Source organism: Narcine bancroftii, chromosome 7, assembly GCF_036971445.1.
Source record: "Narcine bancroftii isolate sNarBan1 chromosome 7, sNarBan1.hap1, whole genome shotgun sequence".
In the NCBI taxonomy this organism is placed as follows: Eukaryota; Metazoa; Chordata; class Chondrichthyes; order Torpediniformes; family Narcinidae; genus Narcine; species Narcine bancroftii.
Window position 1 is genome coordinate 181,677,051 of NC_091475.1, and position 18,575 is coordinate 181,695,625.

General features: G+C 37.3%; 1 protein-coding gene across 10 annotated transcripts in view; it reads left to right on the forward strand.

The window, feature by feature from the left end:
• brca2 (BRCA2 DNA repair associated) overlaps positions 1-18,575 on the forward strand; it is a 170,403-nt gene that overhangs the window by 69,832 nt on the left and 81,996 nt on the right. For 2 of the 10 annotated variants that reach the window (XM_069891599.1, XM_069891598.1), the window contains one exon: positions 9,354-9,402. The exons of the other annotated variants lie outside the window; for them this stretch is intronic. In XM_069891599.1, coding sequence (XP_069747700.1) covers positions 9,354-9,402 — 49 coding nt within the window. The remainder of the gene's footprint in view (positions 1-9,353; positions 9,403-18,575) is intronic. 10 annotated transcript variants of the gene reach the window in all.

Consider the following 18,575-nt stretch of genomic DNA (forward strand, 5'->3'; position numbering starts at 1 on the left):
TGGCCGAAGCATCCAACAGGTCCTGCACCAAGGTACTCATCTCGTCCTGGGTAGCAAGGTTCAGACTACCATGCCACATAACCTCCAACAGAGGCACACAATTTACCTCCAACCTGTGGGACGCTCAGCTACACCACACAACAGAATACCACCCGCAGTCTAACGGGCTGGTTGAGCACTTCCACAGGTACTTCAAGGCCGCCCTTATAACCAGACTCAAGGGCCCCAACTGGGTGGACGAATTGCCATGAGCACTGCTGGGGATTCGTACAGCCCTGAAGGAAGACCTCTGCACATCCTCTGCTGAACTCGTCTACGGAACTCCACTCATGGTCCCCGTGGATTTCATCCCACAGGCCAGAGGTCAACAGAAGGATACAACCACCTTCCTGGACAGGCTGCGTGAAAAGGTCAGTAACCTGGCCCTGATCCCACCCTCCAGACACAGGCAAGCCATGTTTAACATCCTTAAAGAACTCCAGTCTGTGAGTATGTGTTCGTGCGCAGAGGGTCACACACTCCACTGCTACAGAAACCCTTCGAAGGCCCCTTCCGAGTCATCCGGAGCAACAGGGCCACCTTCGAACTGGACATTGGTGGCAAACTAAAGGTATTCACCACAGAAAGGCTTAAGCCAGCACACACGGATCCCATGCAACCTGTGGAGATGCCACCACCACGATGCACAAGCAGACCACCAAAGACATTGGGGACTGCATCCAAGGACACTATGAACTGTAGCGCCGGGCTGCGGTGGGGGGGGGGGGTCATGTCCACCGCGGAGATTGAGCTGACACATCGTGCGGCACGCATGGTAGTAAACAGCAGCATAACACACTGTAACACGTCCCTTAATTATAAAAGGAGCCTTTTCAGCCTCAATAAATCTCAGAGCTTAACCTCCCACACTGCAAGTGTGTGTTTCTTTGCAGCAGTTGGCTACAAACCTCTAAAATCATCCCTCAATAAAGACCCAGCCTATCGAACCTGCCCTATAACTCAACCCCTCCAGTACCAGTGACTTTTGAGTGAATATCTTCTGCACCCCTTCCATTTATTAATATCCTTCCTTTGGCTGGGCAGTCAGAAGGTGCACTGTAGCCCAAGTGTGGTCTCATCAATGCCTTGTACAGTGAATTGTTTGTTCCCAACATTTGTACTCTGTCTCGCCCAATGAATGTGAGTTTACCACCTTATCCACCTGAGTTTACACTTCCATTGAACTATGCACCTTTATCTCTAGGTCTCTCTGTACTACCATACTCGCCAGGGTCCTCCCATTCATTGTTTCTGTCCTTACCTCGTTTGACAGCAGTGCAACACCTCACACTTGACAGAATTAAGTTCCATTTACCAGACTTTGGCCCTTTTGCCCAACTAATCTGGATTCTGTTATAAATTTGGATAGCCTTCCTTACTATCCACTGCACCACCAATTTTGGTGTTCTCCCAGAAATACAACCTTGTAATTCTTACAGCTATCTGCAATTTCCCACACATCTGCTCTTCCAATTCCTGTTGACTATTTAGGGGCCTATAATCAAAGTGATTATTCCCTCATTCCATTTTTAATTCTAAGATCTATCCAGACAATCTAGACAATCTCCCAAGAATATCCTCTCCAAGCATTGTCATGCCTTCCTGTATCTTTTGCTGTATTGCACTTGTAGAATATGAATCTTGGTCTTTCCCTTCTCTGAGCCACAAGAATATCTGAGTCTCAACTAAATCCACTCCTGAGTGTGGCTGCCTTGCCAGTTACTCCTTTTGCATTGAAATAAATGTAGTTCAAACCATGGGCCTTTCCTATCTTTCCTGCTCTGCCTATTTCCCCCAACTTCTCTATTTTACAGTCCTGTTTTACAAGGCTCATGAAATATCCCATACAATATTCTTCGATGTTAAAGGTGTTGTATAAGTTATTACTGCAACATTAAAGAGGCAAATGGAATGCAGTTTGTGATTTTTATTTTATAGATGTAGCTTGGGGAATCACAACAGAAATGTTGTTCCAATGTGAAACTGACAGTAACTAGGATTTCTGTGTGTCCATAGTTCAACACACAAATCCAAAAGTTGCTGTGCTTCAGTGCTGTACCACTTTGCAGCACTTTCCAATGTAATTTGCGTTGAAATGATGTGAACCTGCATATGTATTGCTTGTCCGTATGTATTTTGTCTGGTTTTGTGTGCGTGATTTGCACTAAGGACTGGAGAACATTCTTTCTGTGGGTTGTACTTGTATAATCAGATGATAATAAATTTGACTTGAACTTGGGTATTCATGGATAGGTCTTGCTGTGAACTAATCCATTTTGTCTAAGGATGTATAATTTTTAAAAATATAGCATGTCAGAGTTGCTGCTTAGCAAACTTGTTAGTCTGAAAAGAAAATTACATATGTAGATTCCAATTTGTTCAGATAAATTTCAGATGAATATAGATTGTATTGTTGTAATTTGATTAATTAAAGTAGTTTTTAACTGAGTTATTTGTGAAGATTCAGGTTTTTGGTAGTCTGTTATAGGCTGGAAATAGTCAAAAGTTATTTTTCTGGTTCACTAATCTGTGTATTTTCTAATGCAGCCATTCTCAACTTTTTTCCTTCCACTTGCATACCACTTTAAGTATCCCCTGTGCCATAGGTGCTCTGTGATCAGTAAAGGATTGCTTAAGATGGTATGTGGGTGGAAAGAAAAGGTTTGAAAACCACTGTGTTAATCATAACTAATTGACTCAATTGCGAGCACGTTTTCATAACTCCAAAGGAAATGGGCCAATGACAATTTTTCTCAAGCACAGTATTTCAGTAACTATTGGCTCGAGATCAGTGGTTCTCAGCCTCACCTTCCCACTCACATACTTCCTTAAGAATCCCTTACTAATCACAGAGCACTGATGGCATAGGGATTACTTAAAGTGGTATGTGAGTGAAAAAAAAGCTTGAGAACCTCTGGTCTAATGTGACAAGTTGCTGAGCCAATTTGATAGGTTCACATTAGTACAGGTGTGGAGTATTTGATGTGAAATGTTTATTCTGCTTTTCTTTCCACTGAGACTGACATGTTGAATGTTTTCTGTTTTGATTTGATTTTTTTTTCCAAAATCTACACTTTTAAAACATTTATTTGGCATCATAGTTTCAGGACACAAGGTGTTGGGACCCTTGTTGCTTGTTTTATACATAAATTACGGGGATGAAAAAAATAGGTGGGTGGGTTAGTAAGTTTGAAAATGATATAAAGGTTTGTGGAATTGTGGACAGTGAAGAAGGTTGTCAAAGAATACAACTGGATATAGATCAGTTACAGATACAGCAGATGGAGTTTAATCCAAACGAGTATGAAGTGTTGAACCTTGGGAGGTCAAATGTAAGGGGAAAGTCGACAGTTTAAAATTAATTACACATAAAAGAATTGTGTGGAGGAATCTGGCAGTCCAGGTCCATAGCTCATTGAAAATAGTTACAAATGGGGGAAGTCAAGTGATGGAGTAGTGGCTGGTTGGGGAAAACCAGCCCTCCACAGAGAAAATGGGGGGTCAGAACAGAGAAATAAAACACAGAGCAGCTGCAAGATAAAAAGTATAAGAAGATCCTAAGGATGGCTCCAAAGAAAGAAAGGACTAAAATGACAGACAAAGAGGAGACAAGAAAATTTCCAGGGGGATAAAAGGAGGAAGGCCTTATCTGTGCGTGGGAGCAGGGAGCTCTCTCAAGAGGTTGGCCCAACCAATGAAGCTGGTAAGCGAGCAGCTGGGTGGCGATGTCTCCCGGGGCGGACTACAACGCTGGCTCACAGAGCCCGAAAAGAAGCACAAGTGCACATTATAGCGAGGACGCTGGTGGGAGCGGAGCCTGACAGTAGGATGCTGCAGCACCAGCTGGAGAGGCCGGAAGAGAGACAACAATGAAAGAAGAAGCAACATGGAGACAAGAAAGGGAGCCAGAGAAAGAAGACCAAGAGAAGGCTAAAGACTTACAAGAAGGTTAAAAAAAAACAAAAGCAGCTGATAGATAAAGAATATTTTGACAGCCAAATAAAGACATTAATAGACATAATAATGACAGAGTTTAGCACAATTTTAAAAAACTATGCCAAAGGCAGAATTAAGAATGCAAAGAATGGAGAATGCTATAGCAGTCATAGGAATAAGTTGAAGTGGAAGAAAGAGGGGTAACTGTAGAAATGGAGATGAAAGACAAGAGAAAAACTGGAAGATAGAGACAAGGAGACTAAGGAGACACAAGATTTATTCAGAATTTTGGAATTTGCTGAACATTTATGCACCTAACGAAGAAGACCAGGAATTTATGCAGGACATCTTTCTAAAGATAGTGGATACGCAGGGACACATTTTACTGGGGGGAGGGGGGGTATAATTTTAACCTTGACCCATTAATGGATAAAACCAGGAAGACAATAAAAAAAATAAAGCAACCAAATTACATTAAATTCAATGCATGTTATGAAAATAATTGACATATGGAGAAAACAACACCCAAAAGGAAGAGAGTGTTCATATTATTCAAATAGACATAAAACCTATTCTAGGATTGACATGTTCTTCCTGTTGGCTCAGCTTCAGGGGAGAGTTTGAAAGACCGAATATACGGCAAGATTTTTATCTGACCACTCACCCTTGTTACTAATTGAGTAGTAGGATATTCCACCGAAAACATATAGATGGAGGCTAAACCCTATATTGTTAAAAAGGCGAGACTTTCAGGAATACATTGTATTTATCTAAAAATATGTTTTGATTTGTTGTTCAAAAGCAGTAAAAGATAAATTTATTTTATGGGATGCAATGAAGGCCTTTATTAGAGGACAAATAATTAGCTACACAACTAAGATTAAAAAATAATATAACCAGGAAATAAAAATAGTTGGAAAAAGAGATATTAACTATAGAAAAGGATTTAATGAGAAGGGAAGATACAGAGAAAAAGAGAGAATTGGCAGAGAGAAAAATTTAAATATGAAACATTACAAACATACAAAGTGGGGAAAAAAAACATGAAAACAAAGCAAAGATGTAATGAATTAGGAGAGAAAACCTAGCAAATACTGGCCTGGCAACTTAGAACAAGCAAAAATAACCATTTTAGCAGTAAGGAAAGAGGATAAACAGATCTCATATAACCCATTAGAGATTAATGGAAATTTAAAAAACATTCTACAAGCAATTGTATCAAACCAAAAATACAGGGAAGAACGATAAAATTGAGTTTTTTTGAAACATTGAATTACCACAAATACAATTGGAGAATTAAAATAAATTGATAAAACCCTTCACAATTGCATAAATACAGGATACATTAATGAAACTACCAAATGATAAAACATCAGGAGAAGATGGATTCCCTATTGAGTTTTATAAAGTATTTAAGAATCTATTAATTACACCCCTTCTAGAGGTAATGAAACAGGTGGAAGAGACCCAGAATCTGCCTAACTCACGTAAAATGGCAATAATCATAGTAATTCCAAAAATGGGAAAAGACCTGCTGTCACCGGCATTATATAGACCAATATCCTTACTAAATGCAGATTACAAATTAATTGCAAAATTACTAGCGAATAGATTGACTGACTGTACCAAAATTAGTGAAGCTAAATCAGACAGGATTTATTAAAAATAGAAGAGTAGCAGACAATGTCTGTAAATTTATTAATTTAATCCATACAGCACAAATGAATAAAATACCAACTTGGCAATTAATCTAGATGCAGAGAAAGGTTTTGAAAGGGTGGAATGGAACTATTTATTTAAAGTGCTATAGAAATTTAAATTACCGGAAAAATTTATTAATTTGATTAGAACGCTGTATAATGGACCCTTAGCAAGGGTAAATAGTAGTAAATAGGTATGTTTCAGACCACTTTAAATTGAGTCAGTCAACTAGACAGGGATGCCCATTGTCACCTTTCCTGTTTGCCTTGGCTATAGAACAATGGGCAGAACTGATAAGGAAGGAATCTATGATAAAAGGAATAAAAATAAAAGAGTAAGAATTTAAAATTAGCCTATTTGTAGATGATATTATAGTATATTTAACAGACCTAGATAAATCAATAAAAAGACTATATATGAAATTGAAAGAATATGGAGAGATATCAGGATACAGGGTTAATATTAATAAAAGTGAAGTGATGCTAATGAACAAAGTTGATTTTACAAAATGTAAAAAAAATCCCCTTATAAATGGCAGTCACAGGCTATACATTACCTTGGTTTTAGGATAGATAATAACTTAAACCATATATATATAAATTACACTATCAACTGTTAATAAAAAAAAGAGGAAGATTAAGAGTCCTGGAAAAGAGCTGCCGTTAACTTTAATAGGGAGAGTAAACTGCATTGAGATGAATGTATTTCCATGGATACAATATTTCCTCCAAACGTTACCAATTCCCTTGATGGGAATTTTTTTAATAAGATTGAATAAATTAATAAGAAAGTCTTCATGGAAGGGTAAAAAAATCAACATGGCATTAGAAAAATTAACATGGAGGAATAAACAAGGAGGGCTGCAGTTAACAAATTTCAAAAATAATTACAGGGCAGTGCAGTTAAAATAGTTATCAGATTTTTACCAGACAGGAGAATAACTGGACTGGCTCAGGATAGAATTATATAAATTAGGAGAAAATATCCCGGAACATTTACTCTTTAAATGGGACGAGAAACTTGTGCAATACAACAATTCACCAGTACTGCATCGTATACTAAAACTATGGAAGAGAATGCATCTGGAATGAAAAATGATAAGTTATCAGATACAAAAAAAATGTTATTGCCGCAAAACCCATCAATTCCCTTTTACAATAGATAATTTATTTTTTTAAGGAATGGGCTAGAAAAGGAATTAAAAGAATAAAAGACTGCTTTTTGGGAAATAATTCATTGACATTTGAACAATTAAAAGACAATACAGAATATCTCATGGTACAATATTTGCATACTATCAGTTGAAAACTTATTTAAAAGATAAATTGGAACTAGCCTGAGAATAGCAGCTATGAAATACTTAATCACAGACACGATAGTAAAAAAAAATATAACATCCAATATAAGGAAGACGATGAAGCAAGTTATAAACCTAAACAAAGTTGGGAAAAATATTTAAATATACAAATAAAGAATGAAACATGGGATTAGTTATGCACAGGAACCATGAGGAATACAATAAATACTCGGTTTTGTATGATAAAATACAACTGGGTACATAGACTATATGTTACACCTCAAAAGTTAAAAGACTGGAATCCAACAATATTGGATAGTTGAATAAACTGGAACATTACATGCAATTTGGACATGTACAAAAGTGAAAACTTTATGGGAGGATTAAACTTAATATTAAACAGAATTACAAAAAAAAGATACCAAAAGATCCAGAAATCTTTCTGTTAAATAACATAAAAGACAAAAAACTAGGCCTAAAATTAGACAGAGCTCAAGAAAGATTTATTATGATTGCACTTCCAGCAGCAAAAAAGTGTATAATGACAATTTGGAAAATGGTGGCAAGCTTAAAAATACAACAATGGCACACAATCCTTTACTGGACATCTAAAATCCTGAAAGCTCCAAAATCCAGTAAGTGGGGAGAGATACTGGCAGCGTGAATCGGTGGGTGGGGGGGGGGGTGGTGTGAGGAAGGATGGCAGCATGACTGGAAGGGGGTGGGTGTGGATACGGCAGCACAATTTGGGTAGGCTTAAATCTGGCTTTCCGAAATATGGAAAAATCTTAAATTCAGAACACGCTTTCCCCCAGGTTTCCGGATAAAGGATTGTGTACCTGTATATAGAAATGAACATTAGAAAAAAATTACCTACAATCTAAAAGACAAATATACTTTATTTGACCAAATTTGAGAACCATACATAGAATATATCTTAAAGTGATATGATACAAGTACGATAATACGGAAATATGGATGGCACGACATTTTTTTCTTTTTTGCGTGCTTTTATTGTTTATTTTGTTCTTTGATTTTTACTTTACATTTTGGGGTTGGGGAGGGTGGAAGAAAGGGGGGTGTAATGGATAGGTAATAGGAGGTATTTTGTAAGATTAGTGGGTTACATACATACACGCATTTTAAAACAGATCTTATTTGAAAGACTGAAGAATTCATATTCAGTAACATTGCAAAAACTGGAGAAACCTATGCACATTTCACAAGTAGGTGCTAATTGAAATGATGTCATGAAATGAATAGACCATTGTGTGGAGGAGACAAACTGGCTGTTTAAAAGTACCTACAGTGTGCTCACAGAAAGGTCACCCCTGGATTTTGTTTATCTAAGACAACAGCTTGACCAAGAGAGGAGAACAGTGGTTTGCTGAAGAAGGTGGGGGTTTTTGCAAGTGAGAGTCACATGGGCTTTCTAGCAGTTGGAGAGAGAGAAAGAGAAGACAAGTTCAACAAGCTCTCTCAGCTATTGTGTGTGACACTGAAAGCAACTGAACAGTGCAAGCCAGGAAGCTTGTTGAAACAAAAAGCTCCAGAGAGGCGGATGGCTGAAAGTGCTCTGTCTGATGTTTTTCTTGGAATAAGAAGAACAGAAAGGAATTCTGTGGTAGCCTGAAAGAAAGAGGTTACCATCTGGAGAACCCTGATGGGGCAAGTTTCATCAGCATGACATTGAGGTGACTAATGGTGGTATCTCAGTTATGGAAATCCTGGAACAACATATCTCTCTCTGAAAACTGACAAGAACCTTCCTAAGCGGTAACCATTAACCTTCCGAGCACCAAAGCCTGGTGAACTTTATACATGTTAAATTCTGTGCACAGTATAAGAATTGCCTAAAACCAGTGAACTTGGAAGAAGGAGAAGTGAGATTGAACTATGAACCAAAGAACTTTACATAAATTTACACACTTTACATACAGTCCACTTAGAATTAGAAGAGGGTTAATTTGGGTTAGTTAAGTGTAAAGATAAGTTAAAGTTTGATTCTGTTTTCATCTTTAAAGATAATTGAAAACAACTTTTATTTAAGTAACTACTTGTCTAGGTGAATGTCTGTTGCTGGGTTTTGGGATCGTTTGGGCTTGTAAAAGAGGAAAAAGGAAATTCACTGTACATTTTAATGATGAACACTTGTATATATTGTTATTGATATGGTTCACGGTGCAGTAATAAAAAATTAAATTTAAAAACAAGTAAATGGTAACAAATAGGTGGTTAAAAAATGAGCGTGGCATGCTTAGGTTTATTGGGTGGAATATAAGCAAGAAGTTCTTTTATAAAAATAAGGAGTTATTAACCATATAAAACTTTGGTTATGTCATTCTTGGATACTGCCTGCAATTCTGGCTTCTTATTACAGGAAGACTGGAGGCTTTGGAAAGTTTACCAGATGTTGCCAGATTTAGAAGGTATGAATTATGGGGAGAGATTGGACAATCTTGGGTTGTTTTCTCAGTATTGTAGGAGGCTGAAGGAGAACCTGATAGGGTCTACATTCAGAATCTTTTTCCAAGGGCAAAAATGTGACACACGCTTTTAAGGTTGGGAGGAGGGGGGTGATGTTTAAAGGAGATGGATGGAGCAAACATTTAATTAGAAATTGGTGTGTGCTAAGAATGGGTTGCCACGAGCAGTTGCAGAAACAGATATAATAATAACATTTGAGACTTCTAAGTAGACATGTCATGTGAATATGAAAGAGAAGGAGGGATATCTATCAAGTTTTAGCAACAGAATTTGTTTGACTTGGACATTTTCAGTACAGAAATATAGCTCAAAGTGCCTTTTCCTGTGCTGTACTCTTCTATGTTCTAAACTCCTGAGTCTCAGATCAATTAATGTCAGAAAAATAGTAAATCCATCCCACAGACCACTAGATCTTTGTCGGGGACTTTTATTGACATCACCAGCAACATTGTGTTCCAGCATACATGGTTTAGCTTCTTGCATAATTTAACAAATCAAAATCAAATACTGAATTTTAAGAAGTCTATGCATTATAACTTATGATTTGTTGAATCATATCTGTGTTATTTTTAAGACATTTAAAGAAGCATTAAAAGTTATTATACTTCCAAATCCAGCATTTAGAAGTTTAATATTGTGTACAGCCTGTACTTTAAAAATTCACTAATATAATTGACACATTTCTCCAAAATCTTGACTTAATCCTTTCTCTGATAAGTTCCCTAACCAGAATGTTCTGTTTATAGGAATACCATGGCATTCAGCACAAAGAGATATTCCCAAAATTAAAATTTCTGCGCCAGCATTAAATTTTGTGAGTTCTTTCATTGCCGCTAATACAATTTCATGCTTGCTATAACATTCCAATATTTTCTATCAATTGCACCTTTCCCACAGCCGCTATAAATTATAGACTTATTTTCATTGCTTCTATTATAGACTCATGGTCGCTATAATATTCCCACGCTCGGTATAAATTGCACCTTTCCCACGACTGCTATAAATTGTGCACATTCTTTCAATGCCGCTATTATATTCCCACACCCTCTATAAATTGCTGGTTCAACTTACCCTTGCCAGCTGTTAATTGTGCGGTTTTTTCAACATTTAAAACTACAGTAGTCCTTGTGTGTTTTCTTCTAACAGTGTTCATTGAAAGTGAACAAGAACTAAACGACAGTGTAGTTTTTTTTTAATTTGAAGTTTTTAAGTTATATACATTCATTCATATTCAAAATTCATTGTCCAATATCATGTAAATCAACAATTCCAAATCATACTCATCTATATTCAAAATTCACAATCCTTTATCTGGAACCCCTGGGGGACAATGTATTCTGAATTTCAGATTTTTTCTTGATTTCAGAATAAAAGCCCCAGATTTGAGCCCACCCGAATTGTGCTACCGTATCTGTCCCCTTCCAGTCGCGCTGCTGTCTCTCTCCCCCCCTCGCCCACCTGAGTCATGCTGCCGTCTCTCTCCTCCCCTCCCCCCCCCGGCCACCCGAGTCCCCCTGCCCAACTTTGTCGTTCTCTCTCTCTCTCTCTCTCTCTCTCTAATTTAACCCACCCACCTTACCCCACAACCCCCAATCCTCACTTCAATCATCCTTCCCTTTCTCAAAATAGGCCCCACTACTAACAACACTTTACAGAAAAAAAAGTTATTATTAAGAATTGAAAAAAACAAAAGGGATCTTCTTCCCTTTTTACCAGATATAAAAATTCCGTGTGAATTTCAAAAATATAGAAAAAAAACCCACAAAATTTATTACATTACTTAAAATCTTTATTATATTCCACACAAAAAAATCTTACTATATTTCTTTCTTAACTTTCCTTCTAACCCGACAATCCTTTTAAAAACCATTTTCACTTTTTTTGAACATGGGACCCAATATCAACAACACTTACCAAAAAAATATGAAATCTCAAGAAAAAAAAATAAAATAAGGAAAAAAGTGAGAAACCCTCCCTTTAGTGTAAATACAAAATTACAGCTTCCCCCTCTATTTTATGGTTAGTGGGAAAACCCACTAACAAACACGTATGCATGGATTCTGGAGCCTAGCCTCCTGAACTCCCAGGCAAAACAATTTAAAAAAAAAAAAAAAAATATTGACACTTTTTTTCCTAAAGGATTAATATTAAACAAATGCAAATACACAGGAAGAAATAGTATCATAATTCAGATTTAAAGAATCAAGATTAAAGAAGTTTTCTCATTTTCTTTCAATTTGCTTCAAAGTTAATAATTTGTTCACAAAATTCTTTGCTGTTTCAATTCATAATTTTCAAATTAGCTAGTTGATGCAGAACAAATTTGTATGCTTTTCTCCAAAGGGTTTTTTTTAAATCACCTTCAACTTCCAGTGGTTTTCCTTCTCTGTCCATAACTTTTTTTGTTGCAGCTCTTGATATGTTTTCACAATCATTAAATTTGGACATCTAATTAATATAGAGCGTGGTTTTTGATTCATTCCTGCACGTGAATAAGGAGATCTATATACTTTCTCAATTTTTATCTTTGCGCCAACATTTTATACTCCCAGGATATTTGGTAACCATTCTTGAAAGAAGTGGATGGGATTTACTCCCTCCACTCCCTCTTTGAGCCTCACAATTTTTACATTATTATATCTAGTAAAATTTTCTAAAGAATCCATCTTTTCCAATATCTTTACTTTTTCTATAGCCTATTCATTTAATTCTTTTTCCACTTTTAACTACTCTTTCCATAATTTTATCCATTTTTTTTCCACTTCTATCACTCTTTCACTTAAAATCCCAATTTCTGTCTCTTGACTGGTCACTAATTTTAAAATGTGATCCATTTTGCTCTTTTGATAAAAGTACTTTAATTATATCTTCATTAGTATATTTCCCTTAAGTTTGTATTTTAACTTTTTTAACTTAACTCACTGGTTTAACTTTTGCTAGTTCATCCTCTTTTTCTGTACTTTGACCAGTCTCTGAGTCGCCATTTTGAGAGAGAGCTCCTTCTTCTTGCGTCTTCCAGTTCACCTTCACTGTGCGCATGCCCAGTCTCTTCTCTTCTTTCATAACGTCTCTTGATTCCAACACCGAAAACATTCTATCATTCCTCCTGGGCATCAGGTTGTCTGCACAACCCCTGACTTCTTCCTGTAAGTAGACCCTTTTCCGTTGAAAAACTGTTCTCGTTGGGAGCTCAAAGTTGCTGACAATTGTTGATTTTTTTTGGCATCTTCACGATAAAGATATATTCTTCCTGTTTCAATTATTGTAAATTATTTTATTTTCCTTTTATTTTATAATTATCTGGGAGCTTCGGGAAGCTTCATCCTTTCTCCACTACATGACGAGACATCCCCAACAATATAGTTTTTGATATTTATTTTGATGACTCCAAAAAATATATACACACAATTCTTCCAAATATCCATTGATCCTAAGATTTTCATTGCATGCTTTTAGAGGCTGAAGGTGGATCGTATAACTTGGTTAATGGGAGCAGCAGCTACAAAGATGAAAAGCAGATTGCCCCAAATGAAACAGTATCTTTCATACTGCACACATTTGGGTATACAGGGAATAAAATCCACGACTATAAAGAGAAATAAATTTTCAATCAATAATTTCAAGATAAATAACAATCCCATCTCATGCTTCTAAACATGACTCCTACCAGAATATTGCAGCTGAATCAGACTTCCATATAGCTTCCAATACTTTTAAGTCCAGTTAAAGATGGCAAAATGGAATTTTTCCTGAATATCAGCCCAGAATACATATTCACTGCCTGACTGGTCACAGCTAAATCTCTCTGAATTCAATGGAAGTCGATTCATTAATGAAGGCACCTTGAGCAACTCAGGGAATCTAGGATTAATTTCAAATGAAAATGCTGGTTACCGACAACAAAACAACACATTGAAAAAGATGTAGCTGAAGGATAAACTTTTCTGTGCCACGAAAAAAATCAGTTCAGTAGCACGGAGTCCATTGTTTTTTTCTTTAGCACAGAATCAGTTTAATTGTGGCATTGCTGAGAGTTTCCGAGAAGCCAATGATAGCAGAAAGAATTCTAAAGCAGAAGCAAAATCCAGTTCTCTAAATTTTACTTCTGATAGATCTCAATTGTCTGAATTACCTTGCCTGGACAATCTTTGCAAAAGTTGTTTAATAATTGGTGATTCACTTCAAATTCATCCATCTTATGACAGAAGAATGGGTTCAGAAAATGTAGCATTTGGATCTTTTCCTTTATGCAACATGGAAAGAATGCTTATGAAAAACAATGAACTTGAAAGTAGAATAAGCCAAATAAAGCCAGCAACTGTTTTAAAAGATCATAAACCAATTTAATAATTTCTCTCAAAGATGACATATCCAATCACCCTGTAGTTTCTAGAGGCACCTTACTAGTTCTGGATTCATTAAAGTGTCATGAAGCTGGAAAGGATCATAGCTTCTTGCTTTCTACCCTAAAAGGTCATTCAAAGAAATTTCTGTACTCTGTGCAAGGTCCTTTAAATCAACACGAGAAGAAGAATATTTAATCGGGCACTGATTTACAAACTAATACACAGTTTATACCTTTGACATCAAAGTCTTCATGCATGTTATCAGCCCAAAAATCTAAAAAAAACAGCAAAAGCCTGTATCAGGTATAATTGAACTTATGCTAATTTTTACTGCCAATATTCTAAATGTTTACAATTTCGATGGATCTTGTAAATACAGTTTATAATTATTATTGAACATCTTTCTATAAGGCTGCTTGAATGATTTTTGATACATTGAAAGAATTGTCAGTAGATTCTATTAAATTTTGTGTTTGGGGGATTGTTCAAGGTTTATTTGCATTCAAGATCCTTCCTATTTCTTTTCTGAATCTTTGTTAGACTCCTGAAACCTTGTAGTAAAAGAAAATGTTTACAGATCATTAGATTGAATGAAAGGACAAAGCACACAGTATTGTGGAACAAAGAGCATAATAAATATGAACAGGAGCATTTCATCTTGCCCATTGATCTCGATCAATGCTAATCTGATTGCATACTCTGCTCCATCTACTTTCCTTTTCCCCATAACCCTTAATTCCCTTATTTTGCAAAAATTTAATTGCCTTAAATATATTTAATGAGGCAGCCTCTACTGTTTCCTTAGACAGAGACTTTCACAAATTCACTACAGTACTCTGGGAAAAGCATTTCCTTCTCATCGCCGTCCAAAATCCACTTCTCCCTAATCTTGAGGTGAAGTCCACTAGTTCTAATCTCACCAAAGAACGAAAACAACTTTCCTGTCTATCCCATGCATCATTTTATGTTTCAATAAAATCCATTTTCATATTTCTGAATTATGGTGAGAAGAGCCCCTGGTGACCTGAACTCTCCTTAAGGGCTAACCTCCTTATCTCTGGATTCAACCTGGTGCAACTCCTCTGCACTTTCTCCAAAGCCAGTATATCTTTTCTCAACTAAGGAGACCAGAACTGTAACCAGTACTCCAGGTGAGGCCTCAACAGTATCCTGTACAGTTGCAGCAGAACCTCCTTGCTCTTTTTCAGTCCCTCTTTCAATGAAGGCCAACACTCAATTTGTCTTCTCGATTACCTGTTGCACCTACTTTCAACTCTTTTGGAATTTATGCACAAGCTCTCTCAAATCCCTCTGCAAATCTGCATTCTTTCACAATTTAAATAATATGTTCTTCTATTTTTCCTTCTAAAGTGGATATCCTCACATTTAGCAACATTTGCCAAACCTGTCCACTATCTCTCGCTGCAGACTGTCCTCTGCACAATTTAATTTTTGCACTCAATTTAGTGTCGTGAGCAAATTTTGAAATGGAGCAAATTTACAATTGGTCCAAATTGTTATTGTACATAGTGAACATTTGTGGGCTCAGCACCCATCCCTGATTGCCAACTAGAGAAATATTTATCCCAACTCTCTGGCTTCTATTGGTTAACCAATTCTCTAACCCTGTGACAGAATATAGATATGTTTTTGGGAGATAAATTGGGGCAGGTTTTAGTGTAGGTCACATACAAACACTTTAAAACAGATCTTATTTAAAATACTGAAGCTCTGTCCCATGCTAGACATGTCGGAGTCAACAGTCTTTGCAAGAGCTTTGGAGAGTGCTCAAGAGACTTCTCTAATGGATTATTTACGAAAAGGCAACAGATGAAAGAGCTTTTCGGAGCTGCCTTCTGTCTGCAGTGGAACTTGCTGTTCTAAGAGGGTCATGTGGTTTTGCAAGCAGAGAGAGAGAGACAGACAGACAGAGATCAGTTCTAGTGTGTTACAGCCAGCAACAGCAGCTGGGACTGGAACAGGATAAGCTGGCAACCTTGTGGAAAACCCCATTTAGAAGATGGGTTGTGAGTGCTTTCTTCAGCCTGGTCAAAGCCCTTGTGGTTCATGCAAGAGGAGAGGACTGGCTGTCTAATATTTCATTTGGAATAAGAGAAACAGAAAAGGCACTCTGTAGTGACCTGAAAGAAAGAGGTTATCATCTGAAGAACCCTGAAGGGGGCAAGTTTCATCAGCAAGACACTGGAGTGGCTGATTAAAAAGGAATTCGTTGTGCGTGTCCTGGAACAACAAATCTCTCTGAAAATTGACAAGAACCTTCCTAAGCTGTAACCATTTACCTTTCAAGCACCAAAGCCTGATGAACTTTATAAATGTTAAATTCTGTCCACAGTATAAGAATTGCCTGCAACCAGTGAACTTGGAGGAATGAGGTCAGATTGGACTATGAAGCAAAGAACTTTTCTGAACTTACATACACATTACGTACGCGTGCGGTTAGAATTAGAAGGGAGTTAAGTTAGGTTAGTTAAGTCAGTAGTGATAAGTTAATGTGTTATTCTGTTTTCATGTTTAAAGATAATTAAAAGCAACTTTTTTAAGTAACCATTTGTCTTGGTGAATATCTATTGCTGCTGGGTTTTGGGGTCCTCAGGGCTTGTAACACCCCCAACTTTATGGAAAAGTTTTTGTGGAACCTTAACGAACACCTCTTGAAAATCCAAATATACAACGTCCACCATCAACTGCGCTCATATCCTCTAAGAACTCCAGTAAATATGTCAAACATGACCTGCCCTCCCTGAATCCATGCTGTGCCTTGCTGATGGAATAATTTTTATCTGAATATCTTGCTATTTCTTCCTTAACAATAGCTTCAAACATTTTCAACAGCAAAAACTGGCCTGTAGTAACCTACCAAGAGTCAGCATCCTTTTTTAAACACTATCATTTGCTGGGACCTGCCCAAACTCCAGAGAATTTGGGTAAATTACCAAAAAAGCCTCCATGACGGGTTTTATCATTTCTTTCATTACCCTGGGATACATTCCATCAGGACTAGGGGACTTGTCTACCTTTAGGCCCACTAATTTGTTCAACACTACTTCTTTTGTGGAAGCAATTGTATAGAGATCCTTGCCTGCCATCACTTTGATAACCTTTTCTGGATTCTCCTTCCCTTTAACTGCATCTGTACTTTTCTAATCTGTTGAATCTACCCCCTGCTATTTACTTTCCTAATTGTGCAATCCCCAGCATAGTTCAGGTGGAGCCCGTCTCATTAAAATGATTCCCTCCTTTGCTAATACTGGTGCCAATGACCCACAAATTCAAACCCATGCCTTCCATTACCAATCTTTGATCATTGGGATTAACTTAATCTCATAAATCCTTTGCCAATTTGTACATAGTTCAGGTAGCAATTCAGAGATTATCACCTTTTTGGTTCTGCTTTTTAATTTTGTCCTTAAATGCTCAAATACCTTCACCAGAACCTCTTTCCCAGTTCTACCTATGTCGTTAGTGTCCACATGGACTGGACAACTGAATCTTTCCTCTGTAGGTCAAATGAGAATTCGCAAATTTAGGCACCTTGCAGGTAGCACACAGATAATAAGTGTATTCCCTGACTCTTCTTTGGCTTGGCTTCGCGGACGAAGATTTATGGAGGGGGTAAAAAGTCCACGTCAGCTGCAGGCTCGTTTGTAGCTGACAAGTCCGATGCGGGACAGGCAGACACGATTGCAGCGGTTGCAGGGGAAAATTGGTTGGTTGGGGTTGGGTGTTGGGTTTTTCCCTGACTATAACATCTCCTATTACAGTATTTCTCTCCTACCTCTTGAATGACTCATCAAACTACAGATCAGGTTGCTCATTCTTCCTACATGGCCCACTCTCTTTCCAGACAGGGATCTCTGCAAGACAAGCTCAAGGGCTGGGACTTCTCTACATTATTCATCTTGGATTACCCCCTTCCCCCCCCCCCCCCCCACCTTCCTCACTAGCAGTAATACTGCCTTGCACCTGACCACAGGCTGGATTTGAAGCAGTTAGTCTAATGGGTGTGACTGCCTCATCAAACAGTTTACAGTACAAGTACCTTTTCTTTCTCCCCTCTCTTTTTCTTACCCTCTTGTGCAGTTATGTAAATTTGGTGGTATAAATTCTTAGATCCTTAAACACAACCACATGGATATTAAAGTGAAGAAGGCATGCACAATTCTGGCCACAATTCAATGGGGCATAGAATGTAAGAGAAAGAATAAAGAATATCGTGGAACAACTTCATAAAATTTTGATATGGCAACAACTAAAGTATTGTGTGTAGTTTTGGTCACCATACTGTAGGAGGTACTTGAATGCACTGGAGAGTGTAAGGGTGAGGTTTACAAGGATCCAGCCAGATTAATTGTATAGGTGTGGGGAAACTGTTGGCAGCAATTCTAGGTTGTACAGATGAACTGTATTCCAAAATTACTTCCCATGTGCTTGTGGATCAGGTGGTCACAATAGAGCCTATAACAGGTCTTCAGCTCTAAAGTAGGATATGATTTGATCTAGTAGCCTTTGCGAAATCTTATGTCTAATGACTGAAGTCTTGCTTTTGCAATGATAGTGATGTTTGATCTAAATGGATCACTGACTTAGCATTTATGGCTGAAGGTGGTTAGAACTTGTTAAATCTTTGGCATTTGTACTGGATTCCACCATTTTTAAATTGGGATTATTCCTAGAATAGCTTTGTATTGTCATTGTAATTGTCCATCTTTATTCATAATCTTATTTGGTAGGATTGCAGAACTCTGAAC